Raw genomic sequence first — 19,792 nt, 5'->3', positions numbered from 1 at the left:
TGGAGAACAGGCGGGTGATTGAGAGCAAATATCACAAAGCAAATCTCGCGTTGCTACAGTTGGTTGTTTAAAATATACAGTAAAAAATTATATTTTTTTATCTATTCCTTTTATTTAATTCATTTATTAATTTATGTATATATGAGGTCCTAAGTAAAGCTAAAAAAACATTTATTCCTTATTTATTTGAGAGGATCTATTTTAGGTGATGTTTTGTACTTTAAACATAGAAAATTAAATCATCTTTATTATTTTTGTATTTATTCATTTGGTGTTATCTATTTATTCATTCGTGAGGTCAGGCGATGTTCAGTTCCTTTAAAAGCAGAAAATTAAATAAAAAGTTTTAAAAAAGAAAGAAAAAGAAATCCAGTACATTGTATCTCTAACACACCCGTAAAACTTCTTATTTGGTCTTTTGGGAGCATTTTAGATTAATTTGAACGCTTATCACATTATAGGTGTGGACACACGTTGTGAGATGTTAAACCAAAGCAGCTATTTTATCTTCTTGCATAGTTTCACATGAAGCATTTATAGAGGCCTGATGAGATAAGATAAGTATTTCATATTTTCAAGACAAATGCAAAAATCTGAGAAAAGTCTGTTTAAATAGTCTCTTTTGTCCCTTCAATCATATGGTGACGACTCATATTTATGTGACCAAGCAACACATTTATTCTAATTATTAGATTAGTGCAATGTGAGAAAGATCTGTTGCATTACTATTAATTAAGACACAGGGCACATGGCATTCATTAATTTTTTATTTGTGCGTGTTTCTTACATATCTAATAAAAAGCACCAACAACATTTGGTCAGCCACAAAAAAAAAGCTTTGGGCACCAGCTCACTTCCTCCCAGGAACAATAAAATTAACCGATTATTTTAAAGCGAAGAGTTTAGAGGACTGCAGGCTAAATTCAACCCTGAACATCCTTGCAATTTGAGAGTACAATACAGTTGTGTGTGTTCCTCTGCTGTCTGTCTGTGCATCAGGTTTATCTGCATTCCTCTGTCATGCACACTTTAAACTTGACATGATTTACGATAACAGTTTGTACCTGAAGTTTTCTCACCTGTTTAAATGCACAGTAGGGTAATATTCATTCATCATGTTGTTTTTTTATTTTATCAATCTATGTATGTGGGGCAAAAGTCACATACAGACAGCATCAGCACTACTCTGTTTCTCCAGCAGATGCCGTTGTCATCTGGAAATCACTGCAGCAGTCCAGCTCTGTAGCAGAGTGTACACACCCTGCTTCCACTTTGGTGAGAAAGTTATTAGTATAAACCTTTGGACTCTTATTTAAATCTTAAAACACATGCCGGTAGTGACAGCCCCAGTAAGATCCAATCTGTACGTCAAATCTTTAAGCCATTGAAACTTGGTGTGACATCAATTTTCTTGTGCTGCTTTCAGACACCATTCACCAAGTATTTAAGCCCCGAGAAGATTGGTTTTAAATTAAAACCAATGAAAAAATATTTAAAGTTATAATAAAAAAAAAAACATGACAAAAAAGGCAATGAGCAACTTGGTAAGAAATGTTCCAAGAATTACAGGGAATTAGTAGATTTAGAAAATGACTTTTAAAGAGCTAAGAGGGAAAGTAAAAAGTTTGGGGAAAGCTATAATTATACTTATCATAATTACAGTTTTCAAAGTCATTTCCTTATTATTTTACTTTTTTTATTAGTAATTTTTGGGCAATTTATTGCACATTTCTGGGTATATTATTCTTTTGTTACCCGCTGCCTTCCTCTCATGCTTTTGAAAAAAATCAAGCCAATTTGCTCAGCTCCCATTTAACCCAAATATTGAACACCAAACAAGAAATAATAGATGTAGCTGTAACACAAAAATAGAGCATAATGACAAAAATTCCCAACTTTTTTCGTTAAGCAGACTGTTTTTATGCCCTGCACCATTGACTGTATAAAAGAAGTGGACGCCTTCCACTGTTGCCAACTTGGCGAATTTCTCGACAAACTTTCTGGAGATTTTGCAAATTACTCAGACCATCGGGCAAAAAGCGAGAAATAGATTATATTGTAAGTTAGTCCCATGCAGGCTGCTCAGAGTAATCACAGTCCACGGCTGTGCTGCCATCAGTGTGGCGAATCCTCCGTGTCCTCCGTGCAGTGGATGTAGGACAAGCAGGAGGAAGAGGAGGATGAGAAAGGCAGCTTGAAATAGTTTAAATGCACTACAGCTCCCATGACACTAAAATGTTTAGAATTACAGCTTAGTTTTAATGCTTCCATTAATGCACAAAAATGTAACCAATATGCAAATGAGTGTATGACATCATCAAGTGGTATTAGCGACTTTTTGGGCTTGTGCAAGATACTTCAATTGGAAAAGTATTAGCAACATTGAGCCTCTAAGGCTGAAAAGTGAAACCAAAGCTCAAGTGCATCAAGCCTGCATTCACTGCATTGGCCAGCAGGAGGCGACTCCACCGTTTGCAAAAATGAGTTCAACTGCATAGAAGTCTATGAAAAAATGGCCCTAGTTCTTCCTCAATTTATTACTTTAAATTAACATTTTTTAGTCTGTGGTCTCAGTAACTAATTTCAATTCTTCCTCAATGAAGCATGATGTTCATTTTGTAAATTATGGTCCAACTTAGAGTAAAAATTATGATAAAGCTGCTGCAATGTGATTGACGAGTCACAAGCACAACAGTTTGTTCAAGTTCTCAGTCAGTGGTCCAAATATGATCACATCTGACTACTGAAAAAAAAAACGAGGGCAAAAATGCCACAGTCAAAACTTCAAAACAGATGTCCACAGACTAATGGGTGACGTCATGGTGGGTGTGTCCACTTCTTTTACACAGTCTTTGCCCTGCCCTCACATTTGATTGATAACAGCACACTTATTCTCTTTCTTTTGAAAATAACTAAATGAAGTCAAAGCACCAATAGAAATTGTTAAATGTACGTGTCAAAAAAAGTATTGACGTGTTGTTTCTGAGCGGACATATGTGACTCTTACTCAGCAGTACGGAGAATTTACTTTACATTAACCACGGTGGACTTCTTGATGTCTCTGAATGAACTGCAGTCGAAATCAGCTTGGAGGGTCCTCTTACCCATCTTGTAGGGGTAAAAATCAAACTGGATACGAATTCGTGTTCCTGGCTTCAAGTCTGGAATGCTGTGAGGAACACAAAGACAAGTAAAACAAACACATGTAGAATGGCTTAGTTTGAGGGTGAAACTCTTTGTTAACGTTGCTGACAGCACTTTTATCTGGTGCAGTGTGCAGTGAAGCACTCCAAGCTAAAGCTAGGTGTCAAACTGCAAAAAACCTATTGGCACTGATTAAATGTGTCTGTAGTATCAAGTATTTACATCTGTGAAGTACCAAAAGAAGGCATCAAATACCTCATGTGATTCATTATCATGACATTGCTGTGCAGCTGCTTGCATATGGTCAAAATTTAACATTTGACATATTCGGTTTCTTTTGTGGAATGCAAAATACAAGTTTGAGAAAAAAAAAAAATGTTTCCTCAAAGTAAGATCTCAACAAAAAAAAAGCCATTAAGAAAGCCTTCATAAGCAGTAACACAAATTTGGGCAGGAGGGATTGTAAACAGGTCGGAGATCACAGCAGTCTGTCGCTCCTCATGTGGCCTCTGTACAGGCCAAAAGAGTGCAGTGAGGCATATCGTGAAGGGCAATTATAACTATTGCAGAAATGTTATAGACTGAAGCCATAACAGATTTCCTCAACTGATTAATTGTTAAAATAACTATTTGTTATTGTATTATTTTGTTGTAGATTGGCTTTGCTGGATGCTCCTTTGTGTGCCTATGTGCATATTAATGCAGGTGTGTCATCGCTCGGATCTCATTGGTGGATCGAGTTCCCACCTTGAAAGGTCTTCCCCTATTTAAAGAGCGCGGTGACATCAGAGCAGGGGGAACCCCATCTCTCTCCTTTCCCAACTGGCCAGGCCACACCACGCCACACCACGCCACGCCACGCTTTCCTTTGTTTGAGCAATTGTGTTTACTTGGGTTTATTTTGGGTAATGTAAGGGTGAAACTTCAGTTTAGTTAACCCTCTTTTGTTCTGGTTCTGTTAAGTTAAATTATACTTCGGTTATCTTAGATTTAGTTAGATTATCTTAATCACTTCTCAAATCTGTTTGTGTTTAACATGTTAACCTAAATTTCCATCAACCCTCTATTCCTACTATATATATATCTATAGTAGGAATAGAGGGTTGATGGAAATTTATATATATATATGTTAAAACTCGACCTTGTGGCTGCTTGGGACTTGAGGGAAATGGGTTTATCATGTTGTGTCCTGGCCTGTAAACAATCAACCAACACACACACACACACACACACACACAGACTCACTCAATGTCAATGTCCTGGCTCAGCAGGCCACTTCCGCAGAGATGCAGCTTGCAATTCTTCAGCGTCTCGTCTTTGGTTGGGTTCTTGAATACATACTGCCCTCTTGTTCTGTACCAGCATTTAGGCTTACCGAACACCTGAAACACACAATGTCACATGCACAAAAAAACAACAAGCGAAATCCTGAAGGGACTGAAATACCTGCATAGCTAGGGACATTCCCATCAACCTCACCTGCAGTTAGCAAATGTTAGCATGTTAGCACACTAAACTAAGAAGATGAACATGTTAAACATCATTCCTGCGCACATATCGGCGTGCATTTTTGAAATTGTCATTGTCAGCATGTTAGTATGCTGACATTAACATTTAGCTGATTTAGTATGAGTTCACAGAGCTGATAGCGTGGCCGTAAACCTGTAATACTCAACTTATGGTCCACGAGTCAAATCTGGCCCCCAATAGGGAGCCGGGTGGCCCCCAACCAATTTCTAATTCACAACAAAAAAAGTGAATAGCAATGGGAATTGGTTTTTATACTTTTAGTATACATAAGGTGCCAGAGTACATAAAACAGCATCAAAACAGAGCTTGTTTATCAAATGGAGGATCCCTGCACCCCCTGACAGAGGTCCTAGCTAAGCCCCTGATGTCCTAAAATCCTAAAAATGTCCAAAATTTGAGAAATATGCTAAAATCTTGGAAATTTCCTAAAATCCTAGAAACGTCCAAAAATCCTGGAAATTTAAGAGAAGTCCTAAAATCCTAGCAATGTAGCTGTGTTAATTGTCACATGACTCAGGCTACAAATGTCCTTTTTGAAATCTTCCATTAGAGAGAGATTGTAACGTCATGATCCAGTAGAAAGTAGCGAGAGACCAAATGTGTGTTTGCATTTTGCCTCGTGCTGAGAATTTTGCAATAAAACTTATCGGACTCGGTTTGCAGTTTCTGAAATGCTTATGAAAAAAAACGGACCTGCAAAAGTGTTAAGTCTGCTCATATAATTCAATATTATTTTGATATTATTATTATTTTTTTTATTAAGATTTTTTTTACTGACCTCGAGGGAGCTGGGAGGGTCAAGCAGCACAATGTCATCATTATTCAGGTATGTGAGATCTGTCCTCTCAAGGTCCATGACTATAGCCTCAATCTTCATGCTGTCAGCCTCAATCATGTGTGGATGGTAGACTGAGAACGGGACCCGGATGGGGATCTTCAGAGCTTCAAAAGACAGAGAGGAGACAGTTCACAACAAATTCCATGATATCAAACATTGTTTTCTCAGCTTACCCTCATTGTAAGATTTTTGGCTATTTACGCCTTAATTTTGATCGGACAGCCGAAGTGTGAAAGGATGGTATCTAAACCTGCATGCAGATGGTTTGGGCTTTATCTAACGTTTTAGTTATCTGGCTCCAAAATTCAACAGCAACATCTTTGTCCAGAGAAGTAGCCACAGATGGAGATTTACCTTTCCCAGCCTTCAGTTCTCTTTCAGTTTTGATGCTCTTGACGTTCACAGCCGGCCTGCCGTTGTAAGTCATGGTTTGGACGCTTAAGTTGATGGACAGCTTCCTGGGAACACTGCACGACAGTATCAGCTTCACTCTCACATCTTTGCCGTTTGTAGGTGGAGTCACCTGCAGCGCCGCACAAGAGAGGACAGAGACACTGATGACAGACAAAATTACACTCACTGAAACAAATCCAAGTTTTTGTCTTTGATGCCTTTGAAGTTGTTGAGCCAAATGTTATATAAAAGTAATCACAAGTTTGTGCTTTATCGTGCACACCACGGTGCCAAAACGCATTCCTTATTTGGGTGTGTTATACCTCTATAATTACAGGTAACAGTTACAGGACATTGCTCCCACACCACAGATGTGGGTTGATGAAGGTTAACCTTGTTATTACTTGAGGTGAAAAGGTTCACAAAATTCACGGTTCAGTAAAATACGACACAGGAGTGTCACGGTCTGTTCTGGTACGTTTTCGATACAGCAAAATGTAGAAATGCCAGAGAAATTATTATGTTGTTTTTTTTTTTTTCAATTTTAATGTGTTAAAACAAACATCGTAAAGCATGTCCCTATATTATCCCTTTGCCATTAAATTAATTAAATTAATTGATACACAAATAAATAAGTAAGTAAATAAATAAATGATGTATAAATATAAACAAAACATAGTCTTGGGATTCGCTCTAGACATTTCTTCTCTTTTTGTTTGTCACTCTAATTTTTTTTGCAACAATTCCTGTAAATATACTTAATAAAATAAAACACTTTACAATAAAATAAACACGACTTCCCTTTTCTAGAGACTAGAGAAGGTAATACTTGATCTTGAATACAATGCCACATTTAAAGTGTTAACTTCTAGCAAATGTCTGTCTTGGTTTGAACAGTACATATTTGAAAGATCAGTCGGGCTGAACTTAATTCGTATGGGGCGTCTTCATGACGAACACAATATGGCGTTACACGTGTTAAGTAGGTAGACACTGTTGCAGGTCTACTGTTGGGGGGGTTTAATAACTCAGTTCAATGCCCTGCTAGCTAGACAGCATTCGCTGTGGCATACCCTCCTCATGAACGCAGAAACGGAGTATTAGTACGTAGGGCGAGGGTGTAAGGGGTGGTTTGGGACACGCCCTAAGACAGAAAAACTAGACAAGACAAACTAGATGTAACGTAATCTGGTTGTGTGCCAGTCAAGATGCACTTTCAGTTTATATCCATGTCTGCAAAAAAATGAACGCCTGACATAACCCCCCCCCCCCGCACCACAGGAGATCTATTCAATAATTTATGAAGTCACTGTGACCTTGACATTTGACCTTCAACCACTAACCACTCTAATCAGTTCATTATTGAGTCCAAGTGGACATTTGTGCTAAATTTCAGGAAACATCCTTATGGCCATCTTCAGACACTGCGTTCACAAAAATTAGACGGGTGCAAGGTCACAGTGACCTTGACCTTTGACCACCATTTCTATTCAGCTGATCGATGAGTCTAAGCGAATGATTGTGTCAAATTTTAAGAAATCCCCTCAAGGTGTCCTTGAGTTAACTCTTACAAGAATGAGACAGATGCAAGGTCGCCATGACCTTGACCTTTGACCACCAAAAATCTAATCAGTTTACCCTTGAGTCCCCAGTGATTGTTTGAGCAAAATTTGAAGAAAAAAACCTTGGCGTTCTTGAAATGTCGTGTTTAACAAGAATGGGCCAGACAGACGGCGGGGCGGACATGCCGAAAACATAATTACTTTTGGCCTCGACTATCACTGATGTGGAGACATAAAAGCATCCTGTTCAGTAGCACTCAACATAAACTCAGAGACTGTGATTTCTGTGACACACCTCTTCAAATGACATCGTCACTGGTGGAAGGTCCATGTCCACCTCTGTCACTTCGGTCTCAGTGTCCTCCTCTGATTCTTCATCTTCTGCATCATCTTCACTCGCTTCGCCCTCCGTGTCTTCCAGCTCAACGGTTTCCCCCACACCATCATCCCCATCACCATCCTCTGTCTCTTCATTGTCGTCACCCTCCTCCATCTCCTCATCCCCCATATCAGTCTCAGAGTAGTCCTTGGTGACAGTGACGGCATACTTAAAGACACTTCTCTCCTTGTCTGACCCTGTAAATGCAGAAACTTAGCCAGTTTCCAGAGCCACTGTTGTAGTACAGCTGTTTGTGTGTGATCTGCTCGTTAGATGAACCCACCCTCCTCATACTTGTAGTTGTTGGTGATGTCCTCCCTCTTGTCAGAATCGATAGCCTTGGTAGAGATTTTTGCACCGACTTCCCCAGGGAAAGATCCTGCCTTTATTTGTGAGCCATCAGGGAAGATCTGACAGGACAAACAAAGACAGACAACTGACACTACAACAAAAAAAACTAACGCATTACACAAAATCAGAAATAATATTAGCATTTGCTGATAATCTTAGGCTCATGCTCTGCTCACTGACCAGCCAGTCAACACAGTCGGCATTGACCTCAGCAAAGACAAAAGGGATGTCATATGGGAGGTCTGTCTGTCCGCACAGGATGGCAGAGACTGGGGCTGGACCACAGCAGTAAACACCTACAGGATGACAATTTTAATGATGAAACTGAAAAACAGAATGAAAAACTAAAAGTTTTTTTCACCACAGAATGTTTATGTAGTGGAACTTAACACCACTATCTGATCTGAGTTTCTCACTTAAGTGCCATTTAGTGGTTAAAGTACAAATGACACTGTGATGAAAGCAAATGGGCTTGTTTCATTTGGATATGAACTGAAAGTCGCCTGTGCAAATATAACGCCCAGGCAACAGCACATGCATGAACAGTGCATGAGCATTGTAGAAACTGTTGGGTTTTTTTTGTTGTACACGTTTCCAGGTTTGAGCAGCTACACTGCCTAATGCACGTCTCAGCTGCTGCTCAGCTGTGGCACATCTTGAGAAACGGAGGCTTGCCAATTGTTTCCATGTGACGTGCAGTTATCAGCAAAAATTGATGATGAAAATGGTCTTTTGATAATTATACTGACTCTTTACCATCTGTTTTACTCACATTTCATTGCATAGCAACCATTAAATATTTTTTTAAGAGCAGGCAAGAAAGTACGTCTCATTTTAATTCTATAGAGCTAAACAAGATAGTCTGTACCGTCACTCATCTCCTGTGGTGTTGGATCGAGAACTTGCCAGCCGTCATATTTCCCTTCAGCTGACAGATCAGGCCGCTTCATGATCGACTCAGTCCACACATGGAAGTTCCTAAAACACAAAACAACATTCAGATTCTGCAACAGTGCAGTAAGACTGAAATACATCACTAGCAAACTTGAATTAGAAGGACCAGAACTTACTTTACTGGGTTTTTTTTTTTTGCATATTACAAAACACAGCCTCTTGCGCTGTGCATTGTACATAAACCAACAAGCTAACATTTTGCAAGGCTGGGGTAGAGATGCATGCCCAAAAAGAAAGCCTACAATTGTGGATATAAGCAGAAACACACCTAGTTCTAAACATTATAAAAGACTTGGATATCAACAGGCTTCTGAATAAGTGCAATTATCACAACACAGACCTTTCCAAAAAGGTGGTTGAAGAAATAAAATGTCTGCCAAGGCTGGGAAACTTTGAAAAAAAAAATATTTTGATGTAAAGAAGAAAAGAAAAGCACAAGCAGCTCCAGCCGTTCTACTTTTCTATATTTTGACATGATACTCGATACATTAGAGCACATGATTCAGAGAATGCACGGCTGCATGGAAACAGGAATAGTAGTCAAATATTCATTTTCATTGGTTGTGGAAACAATTTAGTAGGACTACTGTCATTTTCAGAATAAGGGCAAAAACACAAAATATTTTGTGCACGTAACTTGAGTCAGTGTTAGTTACTCTTCGGCTCATATTTTGGGGTACATACTGCAAAAGCTTCCTAAAGGCCTAGACGGAGCCCTGATTGGAGAATGCTTTGAATTATCACACTCAGTATTTAGAAACTACAACTACCGCCCTGTGGTTGTACGCCTTTGTCGAACCAGTCATGTTGCAGTTACATTTTACATCTATGTCTGTCCAGACTCATGTGTGGACAAAACAGTAGTCAGTGCTTCAAATATGCATGTTGCTACATATTCTAAAACATGGATGCTTCACACGCATCTTTAACCCGACAGCACAGATATATACAGCAAAGTTTCAAGATGGACACCGAAGATTATTATACCCAACTGTCCCCTTCTGTTGCTGAGTCATCGCATTATATTAATGGACAGAAATCATGCTGAAGTCACAGTGGTGACAAGTTGACCTTTGAGCTTTTAGATTTAAAATGTTATCACCTCATTTTTTGTATCCTTTAAGACATTTGGGAGAACTTTTATCATGATAAAAATATGAGTTGCAGTCAAAAACATGTTTTGTGAGGTTGCGGTGACCTTTGACCTTGCTGAACTGCTGTGACGTGTACACTTTGTTGTTGCCAGCTGCCTGCTGCTGTACTTGACTGTATTTCCAAAATTAAAGCACATAGTCTACTCATTTGTGGAGCTGTGAGGCCACTGCATTGTCAACTACGCGATCCTGCAAATATTTAATAATAAGAAGACTTGTGTTAACAACTGAAAGGATTCTGCCGACAGAAACACTGTCAGAGGGCTTAAATTTTGATATGGAAACTGAAAATGTTGAATGAAACACTGAATTTGTATTTCTTCATGTCTGTGACAGATGAAGATATTGAAACTATAGTAAAAGGTGTTATAATGTCATATTATTTAAAAAAGACCAATTTCACTTTTGTTTTTGTTGAAAACTGCATGCGTCACACAGTCAAGAGTCTATTGTCCGATATGTGAGTATTATATTCTTCTGCGCTGCACTCTGGACATGTTGGAAAAGACTCATTAAAATAGTATCAAAGCGTCATGGAAGACTATAACTCTCTACCACAGTAAACAAGTGACCACACAATAGTTACCACACCCAAACAACAACAGATAAATCAAGAACTATGGCAAAACACAATATGTTGACATAATTATAGGCCTGCGAATGTGTTTAATGTCAAATCTATTTACTCTGATGATCTAAACCTTAAAAACTGGCAAACCATTCTCATTTTCAAAAACGGCAGATTGCCCTGTTTTTTTTAATTTTGTTTTATTTTACTTGAATTAGTTACTAAAACTTTAAAGAGTGGCACTGGTCTGGAACAGTGCACTACACACCCATGAAAACTGAATCATTCAACTATAAACAGTCACAGTTTTAAACACATGGTTAACTATGTGAAATGGTCACCGTTTTATTCACTTTAGGAGCCAAAAGTACTTACTTCGGATTCAGGGAAAAACTCTAGGTCAGGTTTAGAAAAACTTTTTGGCTCCAGTTAAAATAAGTAAGGGATGTAAGTCTGACAAAACGTCCTGCACTAAGTCACTTTATGTTACATAAGTACATTAAAGCTAGAGTTGGTAACTTTTATAAAAAAATATTTTTCATATTTGCTGAAACTGTCCCTATATTCACACGGCGCCAAATGAGACAGATAACGTGTGAAAAAATCATACTCCTCTGCCCACTCTATTGCCTCTATAGTATTTCCACTGGCCTTACTGCATGTGAATGTAAGCAACCAATCAGTCAACAATGTTAATCACTGCTTGTAAACACTGTCAAGATGTCAAACTAAGCAGGGCTGTTAGAAAGTTTGTGGAAAAATCGTGTCCTTCTCCTGCCGCGAATGGTATAGAATCAGACCACAGTGTGGTCAGCAACAACCAATCAGGAGTCTCAAAAGAAGTAATAACTTCACTCATCCACGTCTCTGACAGACTGCTAGTTGTCAGCTACAGTGCAGATCCCTGATTGTAATTTCTAGAAAAGTATTTGGGGAAGCAGAGAGTCTAGACTGATACGGAGAGATAAACAAGATGTTGAGCTCACATCATCAGGACGGTCTTATCAGGCTACTAAAATGCTGTGCGTAAGATACCGTAGCCTCTGTGTCTCACCAAACGCTGTCTGGGGAATCTTTCGTTGTGACTCCATCTGAGGAGTGATACGTGTCGATGGTCAGATTCCCGTTGGTGTCATGAGCTGACTGGAAATTGGTGACGATGCGGGTGGGGATTCCCAGTGTTCTCATCACTGGAACAAAACACAAAGAGATATTAGAGATAGTCGTTTACTCAAATTCAAATCTGTGTATTCTTTCAGTAGTGCAGACCATTAGCTCAGCAGCTACTCGTATTTAGTTATTTTAATACATACAGCACAAAATCAACAGAAAAACAATATGACACCTCTCTCCTTGCAAAATGCTACTCTAGCTTGTGTAAACTAAGACATTTGCATTGGTTTTCTTTTTGCTGTGGCCAAAATCAAGACAATCATCTCAAGTGAAAAGGATTTCCTATTTCCTTGATGAACCACAGGGAACACTTTGTTTCAGGGTTTACAAACCTGAGGGGAACCTCAGTGTTGATTGATACAAAAAGGAAGGTGACCTAAATTAATTTTTATCCCCCATATGACCATTTGTATATCAATTACTAATAAATTACTATTAAATAATAATAATGAGATAAAGAAAGCTTTGTTTTTCCCGCCTCTGGTGAAAGGAGAATCCAAAAACGGAGAAAATTCTTGATAAATTGAAGTCATAGGGGTTGTGTTCAACAAAAGCAGAACTGTATAAAAACATCTGTTGGCAGATGTTTTAGAAAAGCTTCCATGAAACTGGGTATTTCAGGGCACAACATCTCCAAAACAGCCCATGAAATCCTGTAGGGACTGGCAGAGAAAGATTCACTTTTTGATCTGTTCCATGTCAGAAAGGGCTGTCTGTTTGGGAAGTACTGAGCATACGATAAATGAGAATTGGATTATACTGCATGAGTTGTGTAAGAGTTTACAAAAAGATTTTGATATATTTCATAAATGTAGTCCCCAATGATGATTCAGTTCATGAAGAATTATTTATGTTTTTTGACTCTTTGTTCACAATGGAGGCATGTGAGAAAAACATGAATTCAGCAAAGCAAACAGTAACTGTTAAAAAATGGTCATTTGTGGGGTGAAGTATTCCTTTAACAGGTTTATGCTCCCATATACAGATACCCTCCCACAGTCAAGCGATCAATGCCAACATGATAAGTTAGATGATGTTTTTTAATACCATGTGAAAACACATTTAAATGTTGTAATGCTATATTATTAGCCATATTTCTAAATATTACAAAGTAATATGTAATAATGTAATATGTAATAATGTAATGTAATGTAATGTAATGTAATATAATATAAATAATACTAAATGGATTACTGAAAGCATATCAGCAGTATTCTTACTTCTTTAACTCACTGAGGTTGCATTAACAATATTTAAAAAAGCAAGAGGAGACTCGTTTTAATTAGGACTGCAACTAAAGATGATTACCATTGTCAATTAGATTATCAGGTTTTTATTAAGTGGTCATTTGTATAGTTTACACAGATGTTGTTGCAGGTGGGTGGACCTGCAGAGTCAGATGTTACCTGAGCACATCACACCGGCGAACACCCAGCACTGCCCATATTTCACCGGTTTGTAGCCACTCCCTTTCCATTTTCTAAGAATTTCGACACTGCCACCCCAGTAACCAGGTCTATGCCCGCCATCGTATGAATCTCCCCAGCGTCCCTCCAAGACACCACAATCACCTACAGAGTTGATCTGAAAGAAAACAACAAAATTCTCATTTTTATATGGCAACTTTTTCGCCTTAACATAACAACTTTATTCTGTCACATTTGGACTCACAATTTATTTATTATTATTATTATTTTTATTTGTTCTTTGGAGCTGAAATTTTGCACATTTCTGCACACTCCATCCCCAACATGGTATCACTCTGAATCGCATCATTGCTGGATTTTGATACACCATAGTCAGAAATGTCACTCCATAAATGCTTTGCTTCTATAATAAGTTTGGAGTAATCTATTGAAAACACACAGAGCATGTCCTACCATGGCGCTGACCACGCGGCCAACATAGACAGGGTCATTGCGAGCAGCAGTATCTTTAGCAGGGTCCTTCTTGTGTTTATTGCTGAGATCCAATAGAGCAAAACAAATTTCCACCATGTCCTTCTCAAACTGGACAGAAGGAAAAAGAAAGAAAGAAGAGGAGATGCAATTTTATTTTACTCATAGCGATACTGTGGTATTTAATTGCAGATGGGAATATTATATAAACTTGAAAAGAGACATCATCTGCTCTTATGGCACAATATATTCAAATTGCTCAAAATTCTAATTTGTCGCGGTTGAATTCAGACACCAAAATTCAATATATAAATTCAAACTGAATGTCAGGCTTACTAAGGATAGGCCTGTATATTCAGTACCTGAATGTTGTACAGCACACACACACACACACACACACAAACATACTATATATATATACACACACACACACACACACACACATATATATATATATGACATATACATGGGTGTAGAGTCCATGTCCCCCATATAAATGATCAATCAACACAGGATTAAAACACAAGAAATGTCATTTTCATTTCATTAGGTCTTCAAGTATTCAGTAGTGATTACATTTCTCAATAATATATTAAGTTGCTTGTAAGACTAAAGTCTTTATGGTCACTGTTTGCTTTGGTGAAATGATTACCAAGCTGTGACAGATGGGGACAGGCTTACATTTCAGGGGTGTGTGTGTGTGTGTGTGTGTGTGTGTGTGTGTGTGTGTGTGTGTAAGTACCTGTCCCGCATCCCAGTCAAGAGGAAAGATGTAGTTTTTACTTCCTTTGTAGATGACTGTGTGTTCATTCATTACATACTCCTGTCTTGCCTTCTCAACATCCAGAAACACTGTGTCATCTGCAGAGAGTGAATTCATGCAGGCAGACAGACAGACAATAGTATTCAGTTTAGTAGTATTCAAATGATTTACTTAACCCCTTGAAACTTGAGTAAAAAATTACTTTATTTCTTTAACAATTTCTTTGACAAGAAATGGCCCAAAAAATGCCAGAAATTCTAAGAAAATTCCCTGAAAATAAGACGATTGACCTACCATGACACCAGGCGTTGAAGAGCAGTGCAAGCTTTGTCAGCTCTATTTCCTCATCCCTGTAGCTCACAGTCAAGGTGTATTTCCCTACGGGAGCATCAGCTGGGGGGGTGATGATGAGAGTCAGCTCGCCCGTCTGTGGTTGGGAGACGTTCTCAAGCTTCACCTTCCACACCGCCTTTGCTAATGGTGAACGGTCCTTGACATCTGGGATACCGAACACTGACGATGTCCCCAGTTCCTGGGATGCATGTTCTCCTGTAGAGATAAGCCACTGAGGGAGTCATCTGTAACATTTATCATTGTAACAATACTCTGAAACCATACATTTATCCATCAATCTGTTTAACTCTCCTGTCTAGCTAACGTTAACACTCCTGTCTAGCTAACGTTAACTCTCCTGTCTAGCTAACGTTAACACTTCTGTCTAGCTAACGTTAACACTCCTGTCTAGCTAACGTTAACTCTCCTGTCTAGCTAACGTTAACTCTCCTGTCTAGCTAACGTTAACACTCCTGTCTAACTAACGTTAACTCTCCTGTCTAGATAATTTTAACTCTTCTGTGTTGATAGCATTAACTCTGCTGGTTACCTAACATTAACTGTCCTGACTCATTTAAAATTAATAAAAGTCAGTTAAAGACACAAGAGCATAATAATTTTCTTATTCAATTCATCAAATCAATCTAAATCCTGAATTATATTTTTAAAGTAATTGAGTCAGGAACATTTGCTCTCCTGTCCAGCTAAACTTAACTCCACTGTATAGCTAACGTTAATTCCTCTGTATAGCTAATGGTAACTTCTCCGTCTAGCTATAGTTAACTTCCTGTCTAGGTAATGTTACTTTTCTGTCTGACTAACATTAACTCTAGTGTTTAAGTAACATTAACTCTTATGTTTAGGTAAAGTATTTTGTCTCGCTAAAGTTAACTCCTCTGTCTAGCTAACATTATCTCTCTTATCTAGCTAACGTTAACTCCTCTGTCTAGCTAGTGTTATCTTTTCTGCCTGGCTAATGTTAACTTTTCTGTCTAGCTAACGTTAACTCTCTAGCTGATGGTGACACTCTGACTTGTTTTCACACAAATTAAGAATTAGTTACATTTTAAAATGGTAGTATTAATGCTAAAAGTCAAGATTTCTGGCAGACCTTAATTTTGACTAGGTTAAATATTTAGTTAGCCCACTGAGTTTTGACTTTCAAATTAATAGTTTAAGGAAAGACAAACCCATTGTTGCAGTGATTTTGAGTGGGTAACGTTTGGATTCGAAAGCTTCGTTCAGAGTCACGGCCACAGTGAAGGCCTGTCCTCGCCTCACAATCAGATCCTTCACTGAGATTTCACTGGTGTGATGTGAACGGTTGTTTTTCTCAGCGAGGGGGTCCACATTCCTAAAGACTGAAAGAAATTAAAAACACACAAACATGAACAAGTTAAAAGAGTAGATGTAACTGTTAAATGGGTTAATAAAACCCAAGAAAAATTCAGAAAAATCAAGCCGAACTACATCAACCTCGGCTTTACAGCCTTGTAGTGGTGGTAACATGTGGTGTAGTTTGTTTTGGCCTATATGTAGCGTTTTACTTCTGGTGATTGCATTTAGACTTCAAAAATACTGAAAAAGGATTTTTAAAGCTTCTGTTTGTGCCAAAGATGAAGTTGAAAAAATATTGTGGTTCATCCCAAACTGCGTGGAAACATAGCTCGGTACAGAAATGACAGGAAGTGGCTGAGATTATTTAGAGATTAGAGCTAATCTATGAAAACTCAGCACTCTGGATAAAAAACATGACTCTGTCCCAAAAATATACTTGACTTTTAACCAATACATATCCATGCAAGCGACACCCTTGAACAAAAAAGCTATCAAGTGGCTATATTAGTTAACAGAACATCATCACGCTGAACCGCACCAAACTCAGTTTTACAGCCTTGTAGCAGTGGCAACATGTAGTGTAGTTTGTTTTGGCCTATAGGTAGCGTTTGGCGTTGTTAGTTCATTTTTCCAGCGTCTGTGGCCTCCAGGTGTGGATCATGTTGGGTGAGCTCAAGTGAGGGTGTGGAGAAACCTAGATTCACCTCAACAAACTGGCTCATCAGATCAACTGTGCCTTCTGTGCCAGAAACTGGGGCAGGGCGGGGTGGAAAGGTGATGTATGTGACCATTTTTGGCAGACTGTAAATGTCACTGATGTGGAGTAACAGTATGTGGTGAAGAAATGTGTGTAGGTGGGACAAGATCCAACACGATGGGATGAGAAGAATGCCCACCTCCAGGTAAAGCCCCTCTGAACGACAACGTGGAAAATCCTATCAATGTCACAGTCACACAAAAACACAATACAGACTCTGATAAAAACAGTTGAAGCTGCCAGAGGCAAATGTATTCAAAGATGTGTGGTCGATAAGCAGCAGAGTTTGTGCAACATGATATGCACCACATACCTGGAATGAACTCCCAGAAAACTACACGTCTGCTGCAACTCTTGTAAATCAAGTCTGAAGACGTTTCCGTTTATGAAATCAAATATTTATTAATTTCTTGCACTGCACTATAACTTTTATTCTCATATTTTACACTTGCCTTCATCTTGTTTTGTTTTTCTATTGTCTAGTGCTTTATTGGCACCTTCTTTGAAATTTTGATTGACATTGCTTTTCTTTGCTTTTAGGCACCCTCAAAAATATTTAATAATGGAAGTCTGAGCAAATTGATTTACTGTCTTTTGGAAACATGGCAAAAAAATCCTGATCTAGATACATAGATAGATAAATAGATAGATAATTATCATAGTTATATATATATAGATTTATTTTTAATCATTTCTTTGGGGTAATTTCATTTTTTGTTGTTTATAATTTTCTTTTACTTTTTACATTTTTTCAACCTAATTTTTGGGTAAATTCCTCTGAACTTGCTCATTGCCGTTTCCCCATGTTTTTGAAAGAAATCAAGCCAGTCTGCTCAGGTTTCAAATGGTTAATTGCATTTAAAAGTCCTTTCATGGTGTGTTTCTTTTGCACTTTGCCTCTATGTTTTTGGTGTTTTATGTAAAGCACTTTAACATTCCTTGCTGTGGTTGTGTGCTTTGTAAATAAACTCGAACATGACAAAGGATTCTGAAAGAGAAATACCTTCACAGTACCTCAAATACCCTGGAGCCAATTCCTAATGTGCCTACACTCCAGTCAAAATCTCTTTTTTCATGTTCAAGTTTGGCTTTCCATTGCTTCTTTTTAAACACCTTGACCTAAACTGTAAAGCTTTACTTTGACAGCAATATTTTATATTAGTAATGAATGAAATGATTATGCTATGTGTAACATGAAACATGTTGCTTTTTGACGATCAGTAGAGAGAATAATTAACTGACTTTCCAGCTTTCCTCAGCTTGATGCAGCTTTTTTTTCACTTAGCTTTAAGTCTCCCTGCAACCATGTGCATATACTTGCAGCAAAGGCTGGCATGCTTTAGAGAACAAGCTTTGACCACCAAACCACAGACACAGTTAGAGACTGACTGATAAACATGCCTGAGAATCTAGCAGCGAAAGAGGAAGCAACATGAAGAGCTGAAATACAACATGTGTCTGACACTCTAAATGTCTCTGTATTATTCAATTTGGGATTTTTTCTTGTCTTCTGTGAAGTACATTATAAATATCATTCCCCAGTGGCTGTCAGACAGCTTTGTATAAAACCAGAAAGATGACTCAGTGCTTGTCAGAAACAGCTAATCTTTGATAATTGTTATTACATTAATTTAATTGGTGATTTTTTTTTTTCATTTTATTTTTTTTACAGAAAACATGTCGCCTGGGCAAATTTTTATTAAAAAAAAAACCAAACAAACATTTTTTTCTTTAAAATTTAGATTTTCTTTTAAAAAGTTTGCAATTTTCTTTCATTAAACAACATTGCCCATAAATTTTAAAGAAAACAAAAAAGGCAAAATTTGTTTTGAAAAAAAAACTAAAGGTCCCTCTCCAGTGCTTAAAAAATAATTTGGCATGCCGACCGCTGTTGCATCATCTCCTCCTCTCTCCCAACAATTAACAGTCCCTAAATTAGATTAAAATATTCAGTTGTAATCCTGCTGTGAATTAATTGTTTTATTACTTTAAAAAAATATACATATATACATTTTAAAAAGCTATTTTATAGTGATGAAAAAGAAAATTGTCGTTAAAGTTGTCGTTAATAAGAAAGTGTGGTCTTTAAAATTTGCCCCAAAGTCATGGAAACGTATGGGTAAAAATGTATATGAACCCTGTTCTGTGCATCAGTCTGCAACTTTCAGCTGAAATTGCAATTGTGTGAGCTTTTGCTCAAACATATTATGCAACCAAAAAACTTAATACTGTACAATACAATGCATGCAAGCGGGTGTCGCTGCATAGACCGACAGTACGAGATTAAATGATAAACAGATACCTTTGATAAAAATGCTGGTGTACTTACTCTTTTTTCCACGTTGGTCTGCCATCGCTGCAGGATTTTCTGGGATTTCACAAGTTGCAGTGGGGTGCGTCTAAGAGCGCAATTCAAAGACAGTGAAATGCAAACTGGCTGGTTGTCTGCAGCACACTGACAGGTGTACTAGCTTTTACTGATTTTTAAAGACCTGGCAAGCCCAACCCCGTCTCACATCAACATGCAACACGTCCTGCAACATGATTTTTTTTTTTACCACTTCCTGAAGTCTGCCCACTGCATGTGATCAGACCGACGGTTTCACATTGTATTTCACAAGATTGTGATGGATGTCTGTCCACTTTGCTGCAGATTA

At 38.0% G+C, this 19,792-nt stretch overlaps 1 protein-coding gene across 1 annotated transcript; it reads right to left on the bottom strand.

The window, feature by feature from the left end:
• Positions 1-1,527: 1,527 nt before the first annotated feature.
• Positions 1,528-19,658, bottom strand: LOC121960428 (protein-glutamine gamma-glutamyltransferase E-like). The gene is made up of 15 exons (XM_042510104.1): positions 19,465-19,658; positions 16,231-16,401; positions 15,002-15,256; positions 14,687-14,805; positions 13,927-14,055; positions 13,453-13,630; positions 11,928-12,063; positions 9,066-9,175; positions 8,378-8,493; positions 8,130-8,256; positions 7,763-8,043; positions 5,867-6,035; positions 5,453-5,616; positions 4,390-4,526; positions 1,528-3,169 (listed from the first exon to the last, which is right to left on the bottom strand). Exons 1-15 carry the CDS (start codon positions 19,487-19,489, stop codon positions 3,025-3,027), a joined length of 2,262 nt encoding a protein of 753 aa, XP_042366038.1. The 5' UTR covers positions 19,490-19,658; the 3' UTR covers positions 1,528-3,024.
• Between the last annotated feature and the right edge of the window lie 134 nt (positions 19,659-19,792).

Source organism: Plectropomus leopardus, chromosome 2 (assembly GCF_008729295.1).
Source record: "Plectropomus leopardus isolate mb chromosome 2, YSFRI_Pleo_2.0, whole genome shotgun sequence".
NCBI classification, from domain to species: Eukaryota; Metazoa; Chordata; class Actinopteri; order Perciformes; family Serranidae; genus Plectropomus; species Plectropomus leopardus.
Note: the sequence above shows the minus strand (reverse complement) of the source record. Positions and strands in the feature narration are given on the sequence as shown.